The sequence below is a fragment of the Mytilus californianus genome, unplaced genomic scaffold (genome assembly GCF_021869535.1).
Source record: "Mytilus californianus isolate M0D057914Y unplaced genomic scaffold, xbMytCali1.0.p SCAF_7, whole genome shotgun sequence".
In the NCBI taxonomy this organism is placed as follows: Eukaryota; Metazoa; Mollusca; class Bivalvia; order Mytilida; family Mytilidae; genus Mytilus; species Mytilus californianus.
This window is the reverse complement of record NW_026262723.1, coordinates 98035188-98060679: the sequence shown is the minus strand read 5'-3', so window position 1 is coordinate 98060679 and position 25492 is coordinate 98035188. Positions and strand designations below refer to the sequence as shown.

General features: G+C 31.4%; 1 protein-coding gene across 1 annotated transcript in view; it reads right to left on the bottom strand.

The window, feature by feature from the left end:
- Positions 1-2134: 2134 nt before the first annotated feature.
- LOC127708812 (thioredoxin domain-containing protein 11-like) overlaps positions 2135-25492 on the bottom strand; it is a 71783-nt gene continuing 48425 nt past the window's right edge. The window contains exons 13-14 of the mRNA XM_052213951.1: positions 23918-23998; positions 2135-6656 (exon numbers count right to left, since the gene is read on the bottom strand). Coding sequence (XP_052069911.1) covers positions 6191-6656; positions 23918-23998 — 547 coding nt within the window. The 3' untranslated portion in view covers positions 2135-6190. The remainder of the gene's footprint in view (positions 6657-23917; positions 23999-25492) is intronic.

Genomic DNA, 25492 nt, shown 5'->3' with positions numbered 1-25492 from the left:
TCATTGATCCATGAAATGAGGTCGAGGTCAAGTGAAAACTGTGTGACGGGCATGAGGACCTTGCAAGGTACGCACATACCAAATATAGTTGAACTATTGCATATAGTATTAGAAAAAAAGACCAAAACTCAAAAACTTAACTTTGACCACTGAACCATGAAAATGAGGTCAAGGTCAGATGACACCTGCCCGCTAGACATGTACACCTTACAATCATTCCGTACACCAAATATAGTAGACCTATGGCATACAGAATAAGAAAAACAGACTAAAACACAAAAACTTAACTATAACCACTGAACCATGAAAATGAGGTCAAGGTCAGATGACACCTGCCAGTTGGACATGTACACCTTACAGTCCTTCCATACACCGAATATACTAGACCTATTGCTTATAGTATCTGATATATGGACTTGACCACCAAAACTTAACCTTGTTCACTGATCCATGAAATGAGGTCGAGGTCAAGTGAAAACTGTCTGACAGGCATGAGGACCTTGCAAGGTACGCACATACCAAATATAGTTATCCTATTACTTATAATAAGAGAGAATCTAACATTACAAAAAATCTTAACTTTTTTTTCAAGTAGTCACTGAACCATGAAAATGAGGTCAAGGACATTGGACATGTGACTGACGGAAACTTCGTAACATGAGGCATCCATATACAAAGTATGAAGCATCCAGACCTTCCACCTTCTAAAATATAAAGCTTTTAAGAAGTTAGCTAACGCCGCCGCCGCCGCCGCCGCCGGATCACTATCCCTATGTCGAGCTTTCTGCGACAAAAGTCGCAGGCTCGACAAAAATGCTTGTTTTAGACCCTTTTTGGCCCCTAATTCCTGAACAGTTTGGGCAACTACCCCCAAAATGAATCCCAACCTTCTACTTGTGGTATTGAACCTTGTGGTACAATTTCAGAGCAATCAAAATACTTATACACAAGTTATTGTCCTGAAAATAGAAAAATGCTTGTTTTGGCCCCCAATTCCTAAACAGTCGGGACCATCACCCCCAAAAACAATCCCTACCTTCCTATTGTGGTATTGAACCTTTTGGTTGAATTTCATAGAGATCCATACACTTAAACTAAAGTTATTGTCCGGAAACAGACGACGCCGACTACGATGACAACGTGATAACAAAAATGCTCGTTTTTGGCCTCTCATTCCTAAACTGTTGGTACCATAACCCCCAAAATCAATCCCAACCTTCCTTTTGTGGTATTGAACCTTCTGGTACAATTTCATAGAGATCCATTCACTTAAACTAAAGTTATTGTCCGGAAACCAAATGTGTCTTTTTGGACGACGCCGACATGATAGCATTATACGAAGGCAAATTTTCTGCGGTCGTATAAAAACCTCAAACAATTCAAGACTTTAAACTAATCCTCATTAAAAGATTTGTATTTATTTTCAATTGAAGATTTTTTGCTGTTACACAATACTTAGTAATTACAAACTAAATATAATAATTTACACACCCTGTTTGGTGTGTATCTCCTGCCATATCAGTATTTGTTGTTTCTTTATATAGATCAGAAATAATTTGTTAGAACCAACTTAGCCAGTATTAGAAAAGTCTTGGTTTTTGGCCTCTAGTTTCTTAACGATTAAAGCCACAACCCACAAAATCAACCCCAACTTTCTGTGTGTGGTATGGAACCTTGTGGTACAATTTCATAGAGATCCATAGACTTATACTTTAGTAATTGTCCATTAACCAGAAAAACCTTGTTTCTCCCCCCCCCCCCCATTTTGCCCCCTAATTCCTGAACGGTTTGGGCCATAACCCCCCGAAGTCAATCCCAACCTTCCCTTCGTGGTATGGAATCTTGTGGTACAATTTTATAGAGATCCATAGACTAATACTTAAGTAATTGTCCATTAACCAGAAAAACCTTGTTTCCCCCCCTTTTTTTGCCCCTAATTCCTGAACGGTTTGGGCCATAACCCCCAAAGTCAATCCCAATCTTCCCTTTGTGCTATAGAACCTTGTGGTTAAATTTCATAGAGATCCATTGACTTATACAAAAGTTATTGTCCGAAAACCAAATGTCTTCAGACGACGACGATGACATGATAGCAATATACGAACGCGGTCGTATAAAAAGAACAACGAACTGGTAAGAAAAAGTTTTTTTAATGACTTGGTTTAAAATTCAAATATCACAATTAAGAAAATAAATGTATTTGACTTTGGATTGAACATTATAATAGTGCATATTAAAGATATAAATAATGAAAATAGTACAAACAACAAAGACATCTTATGACATGATAAATAAATAGCATTAAATCTGCTTATTGTTTTACTAAAAATGCCACGAACAGGAACTTAAATACATATATGAACCATTCAACAATAAAAGAACATTTTCTTTTATCTACTTTATAAGAATGTGTACAAATATTTGTCTAAAGAAAATAGCTTGTACTCAAACCAAAATGCAAAAATATTACTCAAGTTACATATAGATCATGAGGATTAATATGTTCTCGAACTCTGGGCCTAATATCGTTGCATTAATAAAATATCTGACAGACAATATATGCAAGTGATTGTAACCAAAGAGTAACACAAGTTTTCTTTAATGTATTCTTTATATGTATCATCATATTTCTTAAGAAAGAAACCTATTTTTGTATATCAAAATCAACCAATCATATAATGTAGCTCAAATTTACTGAAATGAAGTTAAAGTCTTGACAAATAATAATATGTTTGACCATTTTTGATGAAGACAAAACAAAATCTTGTCACAAAACTGTTCTTGTCCACTCCATTTCCATAATATCCTATGCCATCAAGGCCATGTACTTTTAAAAGCAAAATTATCAAGAAATAACATATTTTTCTTCTCTTATCCTTAACAAAATTTAAGTTATATTTTATGTACAAATATTAAATACTGTTTGTGTTTAATACTGTGAAACTGGAAAATGTTTCCCCTTAAGTGATGTAATTATTTGCTCTTTTATATGCTTGTTAACCAGATATACATTTCTAAAGAACATTTACTGTCAATGTTAGCATGCTAAAAGCAAATATAAAGTTTCATGGTGAATAAGACATGTTAAGTAAAAGTGTATGTCAATGATTCAATGTAAAGAGAGAGAATAATGCCCCTTAATGCATACATGCAATTATAGACTTTCAATAGATTTCTCAATTGACACCAATTTACTGTAGCTAAATAGATAAATAATTGTAAACAACAAAAGATAACATCAAGTGTTTATTCTGTATGGATTCTGGTTATTTAGGATAGGCTTGTTTTTGCTCATTTGTTGAAGGTCGTTTGGTGACCTCTAGTTGTTTACATGCACGTCTTATAGACTCTGGTGTATAGTTGTCTCATCAGCAATCATACCACATCTCTTTCTTTTCATACTGTCATTTTCACAACAAAAAATAAATTTGGTGCATGCTGATACTTTTCAACATTAAAGGGCTATGAAAATATGACACGACCAAAAAACACAGACAGAATCAGCTGAATATCTATATTGTACTGTTAATATTCACTACCAGGACAAAGAAAGTGTTAGTTTTCAGTTCAGTTGTAGAACATTATCATTTAGACAGCTACCATTAGACAGGAAATTGAATTCCAGTTTGAAAATTGAGAAATCAAAACACCACAATGGAACTACAAATGATTTGAATTCACCGTCTGCCAAAACATAATTAAAACTAGGACAGATTAAATTAGCATGAAGTAATCTAATAAAAATCACATTAATTCTTGTTGTAAATAGAGAACAGCTTTTGTTTTACGTCACTACTGAATTAATTCTAAAAGCAAAAATACTATTTTCAGTACATATGAATCTTGAAAACAGCAATAACTCCATAAGTAGTAAGTAACATTTCCAAACATACTTATAGTGCTATCTTTAAAAAAAATCATTTAAGACATGTTTTAGGTGCATATTATAATAATAATCATATTATAGATGCATACATCTTACAAAAATACAATTTTATTTTAATAGAGAGAGACTGTATCAAAATAGGTTAAATAATAACACTGAATCAACTATAAACACAAAAAGCTGACAAATGAATATAATTAATAAGATATGTGGGATATATGTCGATGCAGCAGCAACTCAACAATACAGTAACAACAAAGACATCTAGAGGTCAACATACAGTCCTCCATAATAAATAAATGAATAAGTTTTTTAAAGAAATATCTAATCATTTGAACAAATTGCTGGTATAGTTGTAAAGGATAATGGAATATTTGATAAAATATATTTTTTTATAAAAAAAAAAACATAGCTTAAATGTACCCAATCAATAAAGATCATTTGGATGTTTTTTTTTTTTATAAGACTGGAGGAAATTTAAAGTTAACAATATTGGTGAGTTAATATTGTGAAAGTCACCTGATGTTTCCCTGAAAGCAATTGAAAAAAAAATATACACGATTTTGTGGCACAATTCAATTTGCTGAAATTATGAAAAGGCAATTAAAAACTACAACATATATGTCTAATACTTTGAAATACTTTGGCAAAAAATCTTTTGTTAAAATGACCACTGAAATACAGTTTTTAAAGTATAAGAGTTTTAAAGCATATACATCGACATACAGTCTTGGACAAAAAAAAAAAGAATAAGTATTTAAGAAATATCTTATTATTTTGGCAACTTGCTGTTTAAGTTGAAAGGGATTATGGAGCCTACTACATAAAATATCATACACTAGTAATCATACGACATCTCCTTGATTTTATAGTTATGGAACGTCATTAAACAATAAAAACTGCAATTCCATTTATAACAGTCTGTAACCAATGATGTACGGATCTGCTAGTTCCAGCAGAAAGGATTTATTTTAGTTTCCTTGCAGTTGGGATAGATGGATTCTAAGGCTTTATTGACCAGGTGACTAAAAAAATCAGTATGAAAAAGACTTGCATTTTTAAAAAAATTTGATGATTATTCATAAAACACATTCATAAACCATACATTTTGGCAGTTGTCAAAGTTGAGCAAAAAAATATAAATGTGCTCATTTAAAATTTATATATTTGGCATGCAATGAGGTTTTTTTGAAAGAACTGTCAACTAATGTACTTTCCATTGTATTGTAATTACACCAGCAAAAAGTGTGGTACAATGAAAAGCAACCAGGATACTTACACAAATAAGTTTAAACATTCAGACAATCACAAAAAGGCTTGATTGTCAATGTTCTAGTTAAAATATTGGGAAGAGAAAACATGAATGGTTTTCAGAATGTACTGACTTATTGCAGTAATGCCAGTATTGGTTTTCCTTGAAATACTTTTTTACCCTTCACATCAAACATTCTAACAACAAAATATCATTGAAAATATCAACAAGTACTATAATGTACAATTAATCATGCTGATGGTCAAACAAATTGCCAATCAAGTCAACAAGTGATACAGTGGTTAAGGACAGCATAAACATTGATTTTCAACAGGAAAACTTGAGTGTACATGGCTACACAGAAACTGAAGATTTACTGAAAGTTTCAAGATAATCCTGTTAGTGGTTCTAGGAAATACTGGTACAAAATGCAGACGGATGAACAAAAGTACTTAAAAGGGCTACATCAATTGATGATCTTTAATCTTTACTTTTGTGTACAAAAACTTAGTTTACGAAATCAGATATAATTTGTCAATTTCCAAACGGTAAATGATTATACTATTTAAAGTGTAGGAGAGTTTTTTCAATTAGAGAAACCACATAAGAAAACTTGTTGAGTATCTTGGAAGACTCTTTACTATACATGTTATTTTAAATGATATGGAAAATAGTCGACAATGGAGGTACTTCTAATTATACTTAAAGAATTCCTCCTAAGAGAGAAAATTACCTCAGAAAAACCCTTATCCACGATCATCTATTAAGGTAATCTATTAAATCATATATATGACTAATGTGGGTATATCGTCTGATCATTTACAATTAATAAAATCATTCTAAACTCATATCAGATTCATTATTGCACAAATCTTCTAAATCTTTCACTCTATATTGATCAACAAATCAACTGATTCTGGCAGGCGTAAATGTAGTCAATGATTGAGACTTTACAAATCTAATCATGAAAGGAAGGTGACCATTCCATCTAAATTGAACCTCTCTGATGTCTGATCACATTTAGATAGGATTTAATTAATATAATCTATATATCATAATTCATCATGGACTTCATATCTGACTACAGAACTCGCAAGATCTTTTTCAATTATTATATTATTTTTAGTTTCAAATACATTTTTTAATTTGTCTTTATCTAAGATCTTTTGAGAGCTTTTAAGAAATTTTAACAAAATAAAAGCATTTCTATACTGCTTGTCAATTTTCTTTAGTCTTTTACTTAACACTTTGACACCTGATTTAAATCTAACTGAAGTCTGTCTGGTTTTATACTGAAGTTTAAGTTTTTCTATATGGTTTTCTAACAGTTGTCTCCTCTTTATGTTAAAGATGATAGCCTCTGATACTTTGTGTAGATTTTTCTCAATACATGACTTAGTGCAGACATCGACTGCCGTGTCCATCCTCAAGTCGTGCGTTGTATGATGTAAAACAAACTTGATCAGGTTTGGTAAAGTCAGTGGTAATGTCTCTGGATACTTTACACTCTCTGATTTCCTGAAATTACAAATTAATCCAATAAATAAGTAATGATATATTAATTTGTTCTAATTTTTCTACAGTTGACACTTTGTTCTTTAGAGAGTCGTTAATAAAAGTTCATTGTTTTGTGTAATTTCAATATCAGGAATCCTAAAAATAGTCGATAAATGTTAAAAATCTATTAACTTAAGATAATCATAATCTTCAAATTTATCTGTAAAGCAAATGAAACAAACCATCACGTTTGAATTTAGCATAAACATGAAAGTCAAGTGAACTTTACAATCATAAAACATTTTTTTAATACTATAATTTGAATTTTAAATAAAAGAATAGGAAATTTTGAACTTTCATTGGTAGTAGTTAGAAGAACATATTAACTGATGAAATAGATGGATGATGGACTGGCAGAAAGTCAAACTTTTATAAGCAGCTCCAGTGGTAATTGGTGCGTTAGATCTGGTTATTTAAACCTCAATGTTTCATGGCACTGTCTAAAAATTCTATAAATTTTGATCAGCAACAACAGAATTTCAAATGAATAATCATTCAATCACATTATCATCCTCACAATGAATATTCTATTATTTTTTTCACATTTTTTTCATAAGCAAAAAAAAATCAATTTTTAATAAGAAAAAAATATCTACTAATTCAACATTTGTAAGATTTGAAATGACTTCATGTACAAAATACATAACATTTTACATTTGCTACTTTCATTTTATATCATGCGGTATAAAAATTTTACTGAACAAGACAACTTAGAAAAAAAGTTGACTTCTGCATTACAAATGTATCTCAACCCATAATCAAATAATTGTACAAGAGGAACTTTAATCCATCTTCAAACAAATATATATCTATGTATAATTTGACAATCGTTGGTGACAAACGGATGATTGAATCTCCAATCAGAACACATGTAATTAGCCAATAAAACCTAGTCAAGCAAATAACTGTTTTAGGTGACTGTTCATTTCCGATATTCCAGCAGTTAAGATTATGTTGTCGTAAGTCACAATGTATTGATCTGAATAATTTTCCTCTTTAACTACTGTATTAACAATAAATCTACTCTAAAATCACCCATCCAAGTATAAGAAAACTGATGATCACTATCTTTTGCATATGATCATTTCAGTTCATGGGAAGAAATTTCAATTCTCTTCAACTCTAGTAGCTAGTATTACTCTGGGGGAATGATGTCATTCAGATTGAAATAAATAAGATAATTAGTTAAAAAGTCTTTCTCTTAATTCTTAGTTGATTTATGCTTTTCCCAAAGTCTTGATTATCTTTTAGAATCAATGCTTGATTCATTTTGTTGTAAGCTTTTAATTGGACAAAATTCAGTTGTAACATCAAATGTTCTTGCCTTATGATTTCACAATTGTGATTCCACATAGTTATACCACTGAACTCAGAGAAAGTACAATAAACCACATAACTCACAGAATGTACAATAAAACCACTGAACTCACAGAATGTACAATAAAACCACTGAACTCACAGAATGTACACTAAAACCACTGAACTCACAGAATGTACAATAAAACCACTGAACTCACAGAATGTACAATAAAACCACTGAACTCACAGAATGTACACTAAACCACTGAACTCACAGAATGTACAATAAACCACATAACTCACAGAATGTACAATAAAACCACTGAACTCACAGAATGTACAATCGTTGACAATCTTTGTTGTAAATCGGCAACAAAGTAGCAACACTTCATCAGCACCGCATAAGAAACATTTATGCCATGTTTGGTTTAATTCCATTCAGTGGTTCTCTAAAAGAAGACATTCATATGTATTGTCCATTGGGTCCTATGTTAAACAAAGTCCCCCGCTGGCAGCCATCTCGGATGATGGATCGGCTTCAAAGTAACAACACTTAGTCAGAACCTCAAAGCAACATTCATACCATGTTTGGTTTCAATCCATTAAGCAGTTTTCTAGAAGAAGACATTTGTATATATTTCCCATAGGGTCCTTTGTTAAACTAAGTCCCCTGTTGGCAGCCATCTTGGTTGATAGATTTGCTACAAAGTAATAACACTTGGTCAGCACCTCATAAGGAACATTCATGCCATGTTTAGTTTCATTCCATTCAGAGGTTCTCTAAAAGAAGACATTTGTATGCATTGTCCATAGGGTCCTATGTTAAAAGAAGTCCCCCGCTGGCTGCCATCTTGGATGATGGATCGGCTTCAAAGTAACAACACTTGGTCAGCACCTCATAAGGAACATTCATGCCATGTTTGGTTTCATTCCATTCAGTGGTTCTCTAAAAGAAGACATTTGTATGTATTGTCCATAGGGTCCTATGTTAAACGAAGTCCCCTGCTGGCGGCCATCTTGGATGATGGATCGGCTTCAAAGTAACAACACTTGGTCAGCACCTCATAAGGAACATTCATGTCATGTTTGGTTTCATTCCATTCAGTGGTTCTCTAAAAGAAGACATTTGTATGTATTGTCCATAGGGTCCTATGTTTAACGAAGTCCCCTGCTGGCAGCCATCTTGGATGATGGATCGGCTTCAAAGTAACAACACTTGGTCAGCACTTCATAAGGAACATTCATGTCATGTTTAGTTTATTCAATTCAGTGTTTCTCTAAAAGAAGGCATTTGTATGTATTGTCCATAGGGTCCTATGTTTAACGAAGTCCCCTGCTGGCAGCCATCTTGGATGATGAATCGGCTTCAAAGTAACAACACTTGGTCAGCACTTCATAAGGAACATTCATGTCATGTTTAGTTTATTCAATTCAGTGTTTCTCTAAAAGAAGACATTTGTATGTATTGTCCATAGGGTCCTATGTTAAACGAAGTCCCCTGCTGGCGGCCATCTTGGATGATGGATCGGTTACAAAATGTACAATAAAAACACTGAACTCATAGAAAGTACAATAAAACCACTGAGTTCAGAATGTACAATAAAACCTTAAAAACTTAACTTTAACCACTGAACCATGAAAATGAGGTCAAGGTCAGATGACACATGCCAGTTGGACTTGTACACCTTACAATCATTCCATACTCCAAATACAGTAGACCTTTTGTTTATAGTATCTGAGATATGGAATTGACCACGAAAAACTTAACCTTGTTCACTGATCCATGAAATGAGGTCTAGGTCAGATGAAAACTGTCTGACAGGCACAAGGACCTTGCAAGGTATGCACATACTAAATATAGGTATCCTATTACTCATAATGAGAGAAATTAACATTACAAAAAACCTTAACTTTTTTTTCAAGTAGTCACTGAACCATGAAAATGAGGTCAAGGACAATGGACATATGACAGATGGAAACTTCATAACATAAGGCATCTATATACAAAGAATGAAGCATCCAGGTCTTCCACCTTCTGAAATATAAAGCTTTTAAATAGTTAGTTAACACTGTTGCCACCGGATCACTATCCCTATGTCAAGCTTTCTGCAACAGAAGTTGCAGGCTCGACAATAAAACCACTGAACTCACAAATAGTACAATAAAACCACTGAACTCACAAATAGTACAATAAAACCACTGAACTCACAGAATGTACAATAAAACCACTAACCTAACAGAAAGTACAATGAAACTAAAACGCTCAATTTTAATCACAAGATTTGTTGTGTTCGAGCTTTGAAAAAGGAGTTTATCATATAATTTGTAACTGAGTTCCATAATGAAAGTCTCATTTGCATTCTAGTCACACTGTCTTACAAACAGTTACATGTATATCTTAACTTTAATAAAACTCTTATGCTACCTCTTTTGAACTTTGCGTACTGGATTCTGTGTACTCTACAAACTGATACGCTATTTCAACTGAACACTAAACTAGAGCAACAGATAGAATATGGCTATTTGAATTTCTAGTATATGTTGAAATTGTTTACAATTGTCTGTATAAAAGATCTTAAAACTCCTATGAACTTGTCAAGTTGTGTTCAAAATAAATTTTGATGTTAGACCTCCAAAGCTAGACATGTCATTTAAGGCTTATTCGTGTGTACAACATAAATTACTGCTATTTTGTTTTTGGTAATTACTTTTATGTTTGACTAGACAAACCATTTTAAGCTCATTCCTCTGACCTTTTTGTCCTATAATATTGCTTAGATTCGTACCTTATATGTAGTGCCAAGGATTATGGTAGGATATAAATATAGTACTGACTTAAAGTGGTTTTCGCAACAAGAAAATATAATATTGTCTTTATTACAAATTCTGTGACAGATTATCAATACTTCCATCAGAAGGAAAGGATATATTTCACATAAGACAATCTATTCTCAAACCTCCAGTAACATGCCAAGTAAACACACATTAACGTTATCTATCTTCATCATATATTTGTTTTCTCCTTCGAGATTCTTATAGGTTAATGAAATTCTTATTTGTCTATAATGTTTATGGGAAAGTTAGGTATTTATGAATTAATATCGACAAAAAACTTTTTACCTCAAACCAAACACCAATTCTCACGAGATGCACTAAGTCTATCATATCACTTTTTGCCGTGATATAAACAGGTTTTGCCATCATATAGCATGACTGCATTAAGCATCCAGGGAAAATCCATTAAAGACACTCATAAAGCATCATTTCAATCACATGAAAATTGAAAAGTTTTCAAGGAAACTAAAAGTCAGATTTTTTACAAGAACAAACAAGATGTAACTTCATCACAAGTCAAATTGACAGCTTTTTGTTTGCAAATTTAAAAATTAATTTCCTGTTCTTTGTCATTGTGTCATAATTTCTAGCGAATAGCATCATTTTCTATTGATTGTTCTGAATTTTATGTCATTTCAACAGCATATTAAAGATGAAAAAATAAATTAATAATATAGACAATTTGGTACTCAGTGTCCATGATATGTATGCAGAAATAAAACAATTGATCATTAAAACATTGCTTTTTACAGCAAAACTTTTAGTTTCGTTATTTGAAATAGTGGTGTATGAAAAACAAACAAGAATTCAAGACATTCTAAAGAAGAACTGAGATCAAACAAACTACATATGTTGATTATAAAAAATTATAAAAAATAATCAACTGGTCAGGGAAAGTATAAATGGACTTAGAATTCAGAGAAGTGCCAATTATGCACACAAATAAATCTAAAAGAAATATTCCATGCAAAAGAAATTCTAATGGTATAAATATTAAATCTATACTAACTAACAATGCCAGAAGTCTTGTGGTTTATGTTATACATATTATGACTGGATTTATCATTGTGATCCTCTTATTAGCGTGATACTTTTATACAAGAGAGGGAAATAAAATCCACTTTTACTTTTCCAAAGTAGATACTTTAAACTTTACACTGTCATGGTATTTTAAAAAACAACCTGTAATTTATACACATTCCAAGATATTTTTTCATTAAAGATTTGTAGTAATGAAACATATAGGCATGTATTGCAAACATTCTAAATATGTATCAGTCAGGCAGTTTCATAGGAGTGTTACATTAAAGAAGATTTATAAACTGGATTCAATGCATGGAAAGAGAAAAGGACAAATGTATGGAATTGACAGAAACCAGATCCTTCTCAACAGGATGTGTTACCATAGAAATAGAATGAGTGATGCAACTGACAGATCTGAGAACAAGTCGCATGTAAAGTGAAGATAAACAATTAAATAATAAAATTATAATCTTCAATATCAATATAAAGATTAATTGAAACTTTCACTTCTCTCATCAAGATCCTTAATAGAAATTGTAATCAACTTTAACAAAGTGTTCCCACTAGTAGGATACTAATTACAGAGATGTGTATCACTAGGGTTACACCAATCTAGCATATATATCAAAATCATTCCCTGTCAAAATTTGGACAAAAATAGCAATATTAATTTTGTAAGATTTTTTTCTTTGTAAGATCATAGATTATCTTCCATCAGAGTATGACAACTCAATTTACACATTTTCATATCCTCTCCAGCAAGTCAATAAATGCTGGGTAATTCTACAGATCAATACAATAGTCTCAAAACCTATATATTTTGATAATGACATTTTGATTTCTCTAAATAATCACCATTATACCAAACAACCGATGGAGTACATGAAGCATCTGTAAAATAAGAATTATTTTCTAACTTAATGGTCCTCTCCCATAACATTATACCAATAAATCATTGCCATTTCCATACCAAACTTACAAATTACTTCATATCCTATCTTTTACAAAATGATTTAAACACATATCACTGTACAATGGATTTTCTTTGCATTGTGTAAATAATTAAGACATCAAAAGTTAGATAATCATACAACCAATGAATATGTGATGATGGAAAAATGAAGTAAATGAACAAATTTTATGATTAGAAATGATCCTAGTTAACTGTTGATCTCCTTATGATTTATACTTTGTTAACCATTGTTGTCTTAGTGGGTTTTTTTCGCTTGTGGCCTATATTGTTGTCAGTTTTCAGAACATTTTGTCATATTGCTAGAGTATAATTACATGGGGGGAAAAATAAAAAATAGTTTAAATCTTTTAACGACATCATGAGTCATTAAAAAAAGTAATTAGATAAGTTTGCCTGTTTGTACTGACCAATTTTGTTTCAACATCTATATTGTTTTATCTAATAGTGTTTAATAAAATGCTTCGCTGGGGCGCAGCTTGATACGACCGCAGAGGTCGAACCCTGAACAGTTGGGGCAAGTATGGACACAAAATTCAAGCTTGATACAGCTATGACTTTGGATTGTCATTAAATATTTGACACAGCATAGGTTTCTGACACAGGATGAATGTGGTGTAAGAACTGGAAAAAATTTAATTTACCTATTATGGTGGAATATCCATAAACTAAATTGTTTGTTAATTTCAATATATCAAAGAATATGTAGAATTCAATGTTTGATGTAATGTAATAAAGTTAAAATTTGGACCGTTTTTGTTCAATGTGGACCAATTTGGTAACATGTATAAATAATCAAAAATCTAAATACATGGGAGCCCATTTAAATACATCATAAAGGTATTAAAATAGAAAGTGACATCATAGTCATGGCTAAAAATAAACAAAAATCCTTAATCAGCAACATTTAAAGTAATATCTAAAAATAAAATTCCTTTGTAACCATAAAAGCCCATTTAAATACATCATAAAGATATTAAAATAGAAAATGACATCATAGTCATGGCTAAACATAGCAAAAAACCCTTAATCAGCATCATTTAACAGTAATATCTAAAAATGGAAATTACATCATAAAGGTATTAAAATAGAAAATGACATCATAGTCATGGCTAAAAATAAACAAAATCCTTAATCAGCATCAGCAACATTTTATAGTAATATCTAAAAATAAAATTCCTTTGTAACCATAAAAGCCCATTTAAATACATCATAACAGATATTAAAATAGAAAATGACATCATAGTCATGGCTAAACATAGCAAAAACCTTAATCAGCATCATTTAACAGTAATATCTAAAAATAAAAATTTCTTTGCAACCATAAAAGTAAAATAGAAAATGACATCATAATCATAGCTAAAAATAAACAAAAATTTTTTTTATTGGCAAATTTTAAATGGAGTTTATTATACTAAAACAATAAATTTGCAACCATAAACATGATAAAACCCCATTTAAACACATCATAAAAGTATTAAATAATTCAACTACATCATAAGGCTATAAAATAGAAAATGACTTCATAGTCAAGGCTAAAGGTAAACAAAAAACCTTCATCAGCAAAATTTTATATTGGCAAATTTCCAATGAAGTTTATTACACTAAAATTGTTGGCAAATTTCCAATGCATTTATTAACAATAAAGTTATTGGCAAATTTCCAATTTACATAATTTAAAAGCAGTGTAGATGAGATATTTAAATGAGTTTGAATTACCAACCTTACACTGCTTTTAAATAATGTTCTTTACTCAATTATTTGTCTATTAAAATGGAAACCCTTGTTTTTTTAACCTTTTTTCCCCTTATTCCTTAAACATTAGAGCCATAACCACCACCCATGTGGTATGGTACATTGCAATACAATTTCACAGAGATCCATACACTTGAACACAAGTTTTTGTTGCAAACTAAAAAAATCCTTATTTTCGACCAATATTTGGCCCCTTATTCATAAATGTTTGAGCAATTAACCCCAAAACTCAATTCCTACTTTCTCTTCGTGATAAAAAATAACTAACTTAAAATGTAAATTTTAAACAAAAAAAAAAGGAAAAAAAAAAATTACCCCTTTTTTGACCCCCGCCCCCCTTATGATTCATCACCCCCACCCCCCTTTCCCCCCAAACCAAGCTCAATAACAGCCTTGCCTTTGTGGTATGGTACCTTGTAATACAATTTTAGAGAGATCCATACACTTGAACACAAGTTATTGTCTAGAAACTAAAAAATGCTTATTTTAAACCCCTTTTCAGGCCCCTTATTACTAAACGTTTTGGGCAATTACCACAACACTCAATTCCAGCTTTCCTTTTGTGAAATGGAACCTTGTAGTAAAATTTCAGAAAGATCCATACACTTACACACAAGTTATCGTCATGAAACTAGAAAAATGCTTGTTTTTTGCCCCCTTTTGGCCCCTTATTCCTAAAATTTTGAGGCAATTAACCCCAAAATCAATCCCAGCATTGACCCTTTGTGATATGGAATCTTGTGGTACAATGTCAAAGAGATCCATATGCTAACACAAAAGTTATGTCTGGAAGTTACAAAAATGCTTATTTTCGGCCCCTTTTTGGCCCCTAATTCCTTAACTGTTGGTACCATAACCCCTAAAATCAATCCCCACCTTCCTATTGTAGTATTGAACCTTATGGTAAAATTTCATAGAGATCCATTCACTTAAACTAAAGTTAGAGTGCGAAAACCATTGTGTATTCGGACGACGACGACGACGACGCCAACGTCATACCAATATACGACCTCAAAATTTTTTTGCGGTCGTATAAAAACGGGACCCAAAATTAAAAATCTAAAAACACGGTTAGGTTTGGCATATCAAAGAACCCCAATAATTCAATTTTTGATGAAATCAAACAAAGTTTAATTTTGGACCCTTTTGACCTCAATATGAACCAATTTGATAGCGGGCCCACAAATAAAAAATCTAAATACATGGTAAGATTCAGCATATCAAAGAACCCCATATATTCAATTTTTGTTGAAATCAAACAAAGTTTAATTTTGGACCCCAATTTGGACCAACTTGAAAACTGGACCAAAAATCTAAAATCTAAATACATGTTTAGATTCAGCATATCAAAGAACCCCATATATTCAATTTTTGTTGAAATCAAACAAAGTTTTAATTTTGGACCCCAACTTGGACCAACTTGAAAACTGGGCCCATAATCAAAAATCTAAACACATGTTTAGATTCAGCATATCAAAGTACCCCAAGAATTCAATTTTTGTTAAAATCAAACTAAGTTAAATTTTGGACCCTTTGGACCTTAATGTAGACCAATTTAAAAAACGGGACCCAAAATTAAAAATCTAAAAACACGGTTAGATTTGGCATATCAAGGAACCCCAATAATTCAATTTTTGATGAAATCAAACAAAGTTTAATTTTGGACCCTTTTGACCTCAATATGAACCAATTTGATAGCGGGCCCACAAATAAAAAATCTAAATACATGGTAAGATTCAGCATATCAAAGAACCCCATATATTCAATTTTTGTTGAAATCAAACAAAGTTTAATTTTGGACCCCAATTTGGACCAACTTGAAAACTGGACCAAAAATCTAAAATCTAAATACATGTTTAGATTTAGCATATCAAAGAACCCCATATATTCAATTTTTGTTGAAATCAAACAAAGTTTAATTTTGGACCCCAACTTGGACCAACTTGAAAACTGGGCCCATAATCAAAAATCTAAACACATGTTTAGATTCAGCATATCAAAGTACCCCAAGAATTCAATTTTTGTTAAAATCAAACTAAGTTTAATTCTAGACCCTTTGGACCTTAATGTAGACCAATTTAAAAAACGGGACCCAAAATTAAAAATCTAAATACACGGTTAGATTTGGCATATCAAAGAACCCCAATAATTCAATTTTTGATGAAATCAAACAAAGTTTAATTTTGGACCCTTTTGACCTCAATATGAACCAATTTGATAGCGGGGTCCACAAATAAAAAATCTAAATACATGGTTAGATTCAGCATATCAAAGAACCCCATATATTCAATTTTTGTTGAAATCAACCATAGTTTAATTTTGGACCCCAATTTGGACCAACTTGAAAACTGGGCCCAAAATCAAAAATCTAAATACATGTTTAGATTCAGCATATCAAAGAACCCCATATATTCAATTTTTGTTAAAATCAAACAAAGTTTAATTTTGGACCCTTTGGACCTTAATGTAGACCAATTTGAAAACTGGACCCAAAATTAAAAATCTAAATACACGGTTAGATTCGGCATAACAAATAAATAAATGTGGTCAAAGATTTTACAAATCTAATGCTCCATACTGTGCAATTAAAGATTACTTCTTGAAATTTTTCAATATTTGAAATTTGAAAAAAAAATAATATTTGAAGAATAATTCTTTTTAATTTCTGAAATCTGAAATGAGAAAAAATTGACCCCCCACAATTTCTTTTTACCCCCCCCCCCTCCCCCTTTTTTTCCCCCCAAAAATTCTTTCCCTCAAGATATGGTCATAATCTCAATTCAAATTTCCAATGGAATTTGCAACCATAATTACCCATTTAAATTTACCATAGTGCTAACTTAATCAATTTTATAATAGAATTTAAAATATAGTGTCAAATCTTTCATATGGATTTTTTTGTAAAAAAAAAGATGCAACATTTGCAGATATTTTTACTGGTCTTCCTTTATAAATATGCATTTCTTTAAACATAATTTAAAAGCAGTGTAAGGGAAGTAACCAAAACGTTGTATTTGGATTACCTCCCTTACACTGTTTTAAATTATCTTAATTGTTCATTAACCATTACTTTAAAAGCAGTGTAAGGGAGATAATTTCAATGATGTATTTGATTTATCTCCCTTACACTGCTTTAAATTATGTTTTGTACTAAAGTATTTGTCCATTAACCAGGACAACCTTGTTTTCCCCCCTTTTTTGCCCCTAATTCTTAAACAGTTTGAGCCATCATAACCCCCCAAAGCAAATCCTAACCATCCCTTTGTGGTATGGAAACTTGTAGTATAATTTCAGAGAGATCCATACACCGTTCCACAGTTATTGTCTGGAAATTAAAAAATGCTTATTTTTGGCCCCTTTTTGGCCCCTAATTCCTTAACTGTTAGTACCATAACCCCCAAAATCAATCCCCACCTTCCTTTTGTGGTATTGAACCTTATGGTAAAATTTCACAGAGATCCATTCACTTAAACTAAAGTTAGAGTGCGAAAACCAATGTGTCTTCGGACGACGACGCCGGACGACGACGACGACGCCGACGCCGGACGACGACGACGACGACGACGCCAACGTCATACCAATATACGACCACAAAAATTTTTTTGCGGTCGTATAAAAACTTGTCTGAAAATAAGAACTATGTATCATAAATTGCGTTGCATGACCTTTTTTTTATTTTCATTACTGTCAGTCAATGAATGATTCTTTATCTTTTTGCATGTTGTAAATAATTATTTATCACTTCGCATGTAGTAAAAAATTATCTACCAAACAAAGTTTTTTATAGACAATATTTAAGAGAAAGCAAATTTCTGAGGATATTCTATATGAGGATATTTTTGGGTGTTGTGGTGTTATCTTGTTTCTATGTTCTATAGCCTGCTGTTATGTGTTTTTGTGTCCCATATTCTCCACAGTTCATTTGAAAAAAATGTGTCATAACAAAAAACAGAAACTGTACCTCCATCATTTTGCATGTTGTAAATAAATTTCTTTTTAGACTAATATTCAAGAAAAAGTGAATTTATGACGGTAACTGGTACTAGACCAGAAGTGTTGGTTGTGTTTTTTTGAAAATTAAAATTAAGGTTTCTCTGTCTAGTCTTATTCTTAATGTTTGTCGTAAAATTTATTCCTTCATAAAATTATTGACCAGTCAAATAACTTGAGTAAAGTATGAATACTCAAGTAATTGCTTTTATATGATCTGTTTATTAAAAAATATTAAACCAACAATGCATTTCCAAACAGACAACAATCCTTAAAATAAATTATAGTTTTATTTTAACCTAATGGGCGACCTTAGGCAATGTTGATCAAAGACTTGGTTGACAATGTCCTTATAGTTTTATTTGAATGTTTTGGTTATTTATGAAATTAATAGGTGTTGATTGCAGATCTTTGGGAGTTTCTGTTTAAATTTTCACAATTTTTCTGGACTAGGCAATTCAAGCTTGATTTAATTTATCTGAGACATTGTCTATGTAGCTCTCTAGATGCATTATTTGTTGTCAGTCTTTGTTGTTAGATTGGGGTCTCATTGATGTATACCCAATGTCTCATGTTTATTCATACTTATTGACAGACTTGGCTGTTCTGTCTAGGCAGTTTTGAGATTTCCAAACTTAAGGTCATACGAAAGAAGATCCTGATTTTCATCTTAACATAATTTTACTGGACACAATTTTATTGTGACATTCAGCATAGTACTTTTGGTGGTTTGATATATTAGTTTCATGACAATACCTCACTGGTGAAAATAAACAACATATCTATCAGATAGTTGCAAGTTATATATTTCCATAAAGTCAGCACATACATCCTCAGTTATGTATTAGAGTCAAGAGGTTACTAGACCTGCTTCCACCTTCATTGAGGCAGGTAAAAATACTAGTCAACAAAATAATAAATACAAAAACTAAATACCCAGCTTCCTTCATCAATTTTTCAGTCATTGTCTGAAAACCAGAAAATTTATTTGACACCCACTAAGAAGTTATTAAATGTATACAGTGATCCTTGATCTCACACCTCATTAAAAACAAAAATTCTGATCAACAAACCCAGAAATAGTACTGTAAAATTGATAGATTCAAAAATTTAGAAAAATCAGTTTTTAAATACAATGTTAAAAAATAGCATCAAAGGCATTTAAACAAAAGATAGTTTTGGCTTAATACTTCTTTGAAAGTGGAAGGAAAGATAACTCCAAAATGTATGGCTCTGACATCAACAACATGTATCCCAAACCAGCATGTTAATGTCTTGACAAAAAAAAATATACCCATATGCTGATGATATAAATATTTCACCTCACCTTTATCATTTGGAGGCATCAAATAAGTCTGTAACATTATTATTTATTGATAACAAATTTATGAGAATGTTCTTCAAGTTTACTTTCCCTTAGTACCAGAGGGCAAAAACAAGATGTCCTTTCATAAAATAAGAGTTGCTATTTGATTTATGTGGTTGACTTTTTAATCAAATAACAATGCAAGTTTCTACAATTAAACAGCCATAATATAGCGATTGTGTGTTTTTAAAAACCAATGATAAATCATTCTTGTGATAATTAGATTTATTTGTATTCATCCAGTAACAGTGTTTGTCTTCCTTTATGAATGCCACATAAAACTCAAATACTTCTGGCATCAATATGTTCACTAAATTGTTTCAATGATAATTACAAAGAGTCAGTACATGTCCTTATTCAGACCAGAATCAATTTGCACCAATTATCCTTTTTAAAAAATATCAATTGTCTCACTGTCTAGTTTATTTATGGTACTAATTGTGCCAATAAACGGAATCTAATTTTGCGGTATTTATGTTTCATTTACCCATATAGATGTACTCTATTTAACCTTTCTACTTGTAAGGATGTCTGACATTTCTTTGAAGATGATAGAATATCATAGTGGGGAAACCTATCATCTCTTTGAAGATCACAAATTCTGTCAGGCATTTATAAAGAAAATTGGTGTAACAAAATGGAAATACATGGTGATGTCTTGTTGTGCAAGATTATTTACTGGGGAGTCTTGTACCATTAATTTGAAAGGTGAATTATACCATATCTATGTAACAAATGAACAAAAACCAGAAAAATAAATTTTGTGAACAATATGCAATAAAAAAAGTAGTGTAATTATTATCTGAAATTCATTACAGGCTTTTGTTGACTTTGAAGCCAATATAATATATGAATCAAGGAAAGGAAAATCAACAATAGAGAAGGAAATGTCATCCTAAGTTTGGTATGAAGAATACACTGAGAAATTCTAGTATCACTTTTAAAAAAAGACAAAAATTACTTTTTAATATTGGATTTAGTAAGTGTAAATTCTAGAAGAAAAATTTCAAAGGGATATTTAGAAAAATCTTAATAATTTAGTTCAAATATGTTGTCTTAATATCTGCAGATATAGTTAAAAGTACTATAAAGTAGTGGTTCGGTAGGTGTTTATGAATTAATCATAACCTGCAATTAATAACAGTAAATGAACAAATCTGCAATATCTGGGTCAGTGGGGCACAGTATTCCTCATATGAATACCAATCACTTGCCTTTCAAATTTATTATACAAAATAAAACATTGTGATATTCTGATTTTTATTACATTTACTAGTCAAAATACACCATAGAACTAACCTCCTTTTGGACCACTGAATGGACAAACAGACTGATGGACAGATGATGATGTTGCTATTAGAGTCTAACTGGGTTTGTAGTCCTTTAGGTATTAACTAGATATCATTGAGATGGGAGCCATCTCTGTGGGCCCCGCTGTGAATAATGTGTGGTAAAAAATTTGTATCTTTATCATTGGACATGGGGTTGTCAACTGAAACCAAAGTTTTTGACCTTGACCTAGGAAGCTGGTGTTGGTTTATATCAGACATGGGGTAATGCAAATTTGTAATTGTAATGCATGGTAATGCATTACATTTTCCCAAGTAATTGCATGTAATGTGTAATGCAGCAATTTTTGCATTACATGTAATTGTAATTTAATGCATTACTTTAGCAAAAATGTGTGTAATTTCATGAATTACATTGCATTACATGGCATTACTTTTTTGACATACTATATATCTTTAACATATTGGATGAGATTTACTGAAGCAGAATTTTAGATTTCTTTACTAACTAAGAACATAATCATTTGAATATTGATTTTCTATTTTCTATTTATTTTGTCATCCTTTTCATAAATCACTACTGAAATGACCAAATGACAACTCTATAAGTGAATAATACAACACTGTTCTGTATATCAGATTGAGTTCTTTGTTTTTTATTTCATTTGATTTCATACATTTTCTTACATAAAAAGATTGATACTTGAAAAGCATTACTGTATTCCATTGTTTTCAAAAGATCAAAGAATACCTTGTCATGATTAAATAAAAGATAATTGAACATTGTTGTAAAACACTAATTTGTTTGTTTTACAATCAAATGTTCACCAGTTTCACAATTGGTCATTAATTAAGCTCTATGTTTATTATATAATTAGGAAGGAAATTCTCAGTAAATATTTTGATTGAAAAATAAAAAAGTATATTTATAAAAGTATATATTTAATATATAAAGTTAACATTAGGTTAAAATAATTAAAAATGTAATAGTCGTATTGAATAGACATTTTACATGCATACTGAAATCAATACATGGGACAGTTACTGCATATGCAATTGTGACTTCATGTTGTTTTTCAAAATGTTTGATTATTCTATTCACTTAATTTACAAATGTAATGTGTAATTCAATGCATTACTTTTCAAAAGTAATTGTAATATAATGCATTACTTTGATAAATGAATGTAATTGTAATTGTAATTTAATGCATGGTTTTGTCAAAGTAATTGTAATATAATGCATTACATTGCAATGTAATTCGCCCCATGCCTGGTTTATATACATGTCAAGTATAAACTTTGAAACCATAACGGTTCTCAAGATATAGAGCGGACACGATCTTAACCATAGGACATGGGGTTGTCAACTAAAACCAAAGTTTTTGACCTTGACCTTTGACCTAGGAAGTTGTACATAAATTATGACACACCCTCTGGTGTTGGTTTATATACATGTCAAGTATAAACTTTGAAATCATAACGGTTCTCAAGATATAGAGCGGACACGATCTTTACCATAGGACATGGGGCTGTCAACTAAAACCAAAGTTTTTGACCTTGACCTTTGACCTAGGAAGTTGTACATACATTATGACACATCCTCTGGTGTTGGTTAATATACATGTCAAGTATGAACTTTGAAATCATAACGGTTCTCAAGATATAGAGCGGACACGATCTTTACCATAGGACACAGGGTTGTCAACTAAAACCAAAGTTTTTGACCTTGACCTTTGACCTAGGAAGTTGTACATACATTATGACACACCCTCTGGTGTTGGTTCATATACATGTCAAGTATAAACTTTGAAATCATAACGGTTCTCAAGATATAGAGCGGACACGATCTTAACCATAGGACATGGGGTTGTCAACTAAAACCAAAGTTTTTTACCTTGACCTTTGACCTAGGAAGTTGTACATAAATTATGAAACACCCTCTGGTGTTGGTTTATATACATGTCAAGTATAAACTTTGAAATCATAACGGTTCTCAAGATATAGAGCGGACACGATCTTTACCATAGGACATGGGGTTGTCAACTAAAACCAAAGTTTTTGACCTTGACCTTTGACCTAGGAAGTTGTACATAAATTATGACACACTCTCTGGTGTTGGTTTATATACATGTCAAGTATAAACTTTGAAATCATAACGGTTCTCTAGATATAGAGCGGACACAATTTGTTACGGACAGACTGATCACTATAGGGCGTCCGCCATTCGGCGGGGCCCTAATAAACAAAACTGACATGGTCAAAAAGAAATAGTATCAGATTCAGAAGCTTCAAATATATTTATTTATCTATGGAACACTCACTTTATCAAACTTATTTCAAAATATTACCTGGGAACTTAACCATGTAAGATATATATATATAAGTGTATGCCTCGTTTCATAGAACAGTTGTAAGACTTACCTCTGAGGTAACAAGAATGTATCCATAGTATATGGATGCCCCACTCGCACTATCATTTTCTATGTTCAGTGGACTGTGAAATTGGGGTCAAAACTCTAATTTGGCATTAAAATTAGAAAGATCATATCATAGGGAACATGTGTACTAAGTTTCAAGTTGATTGGACTTCAACGCACAGACCAAAAAGCATAATGCCCCTAGGTGGGGCATAAAAAGAAGCACAATGAAGAATATTATTGTATGATATATAAAGAAGTCTATAAAAAAGACATACCTGTGAGCTGGAAAGAACAGCAATGTAGGATATCTGTCTATTGTATACTGCCATGGTAAATCATTGTTGTCTCCATTTATTCTAAATGAATAAAAAGAAAGATCTATCATTAATTGAACTTCTTGACTTTCTAAAATGTACTAATTACAAAATATATCTATAGGTCAAACAGATTTTGTACAAAATTATGCTGAGTACATTATAATGATTCAAGTCTGTTTAAAAAACTTTCAACAAGTGTTATATAAAAGAAGAATGTGTCTGAGGACACGAATGCCCCCACTCAAGCTTGCTTATAAAATGTGAAAAAAACTTTTGGGACGGACAGGCGGAAGGAAGAAATCATGGATGAAAAGACAGATAGACGGATGGAAGGAAGGATGGAGGGTAACACTTAATGCCATAAAAAAAACCTTAATTTCAAATACTTCACTCTTTTTGACGAAGATAGATACTAAAATAATATATGATCATACTACTACATTTTTACTTAATATTTTTTCCTTAAAGAGAGTTAAGTATAAGTACATCAACATTAATTATGGAACAAGAACACCGAGGACACTATGCATTGCTGGCATTATCACATTTTTATTTTGTGAACCATGAACTCTGGGTCAAAACTTCTTATGGAAATCAACTTCATAATATACATGTGTACTTAGTATCAAGTTGATGTGAATACAACTTCATAGAATACTGCCCAGTGTTCCAGCTTGAATCTCAGGGCAGAAGGGTGCTAGTTGTCTGAAAGGACACTTTAGCGCAATAACCCAGATTGTAAAGGCACTGTTGGACAGTGTTTAAATTACCTTGAATATTGCTAGGCTCAACTAGAGGACATTTATTTAGTTGTATTTCAAGCACATTTAGAAATAATTGTGTTCTTAATATTGATTCCAGTAGGATTTTTTTTTTATCAAATTATCATACCATGATGCAAAGCATATCATTTTGATTTTAATCTAAACAAACTTGTACATTTGGTAAGGAAAATAATCATTAGAAATTTCAATGTTTTATTACTGCTACCAGTCTATAAAAATAAACAAGTAGTTTTGAAAGATGGAGGTATACATGCAAACATGATTTTTTAATGCAATAAAATTATGTAAATTTAAATTACTTGTTCAAACTTAAATTATATGTTATTGAAAGTTACTTTTTTCTCATTTAAATTGTTACAAAAAAGTATTTTTTAAGTGCACACCAAAGTGCTCCTAAGTTAGGAGTTTTATAAATATAACAGGTGAGACAGGATATGATAATATTTTACTAATGCATACATTGCAGAAGGTATTAACAGTTACCTTTTTTCTCCATAATTGTTATGAATAAAAGCATTTGTTAAGTGTTCTTATGTGAGGAGTATAAATACAAGAAGTAAAACAGGAAGTGGTGCAATTTTGTTTTTTGTTCAAAATACAAATTTCTTTAAATTTCATACTCAGGGTTATGAAACAAAACTTTCTTTAACCAATTTAGTAAAAGCTATGTTTGCCTTTAAAATTGTTTAACATTTCAATTTTATTTAATGCCTACTTTTAAAAATAAAGTTTTTATGTTGTACATCCT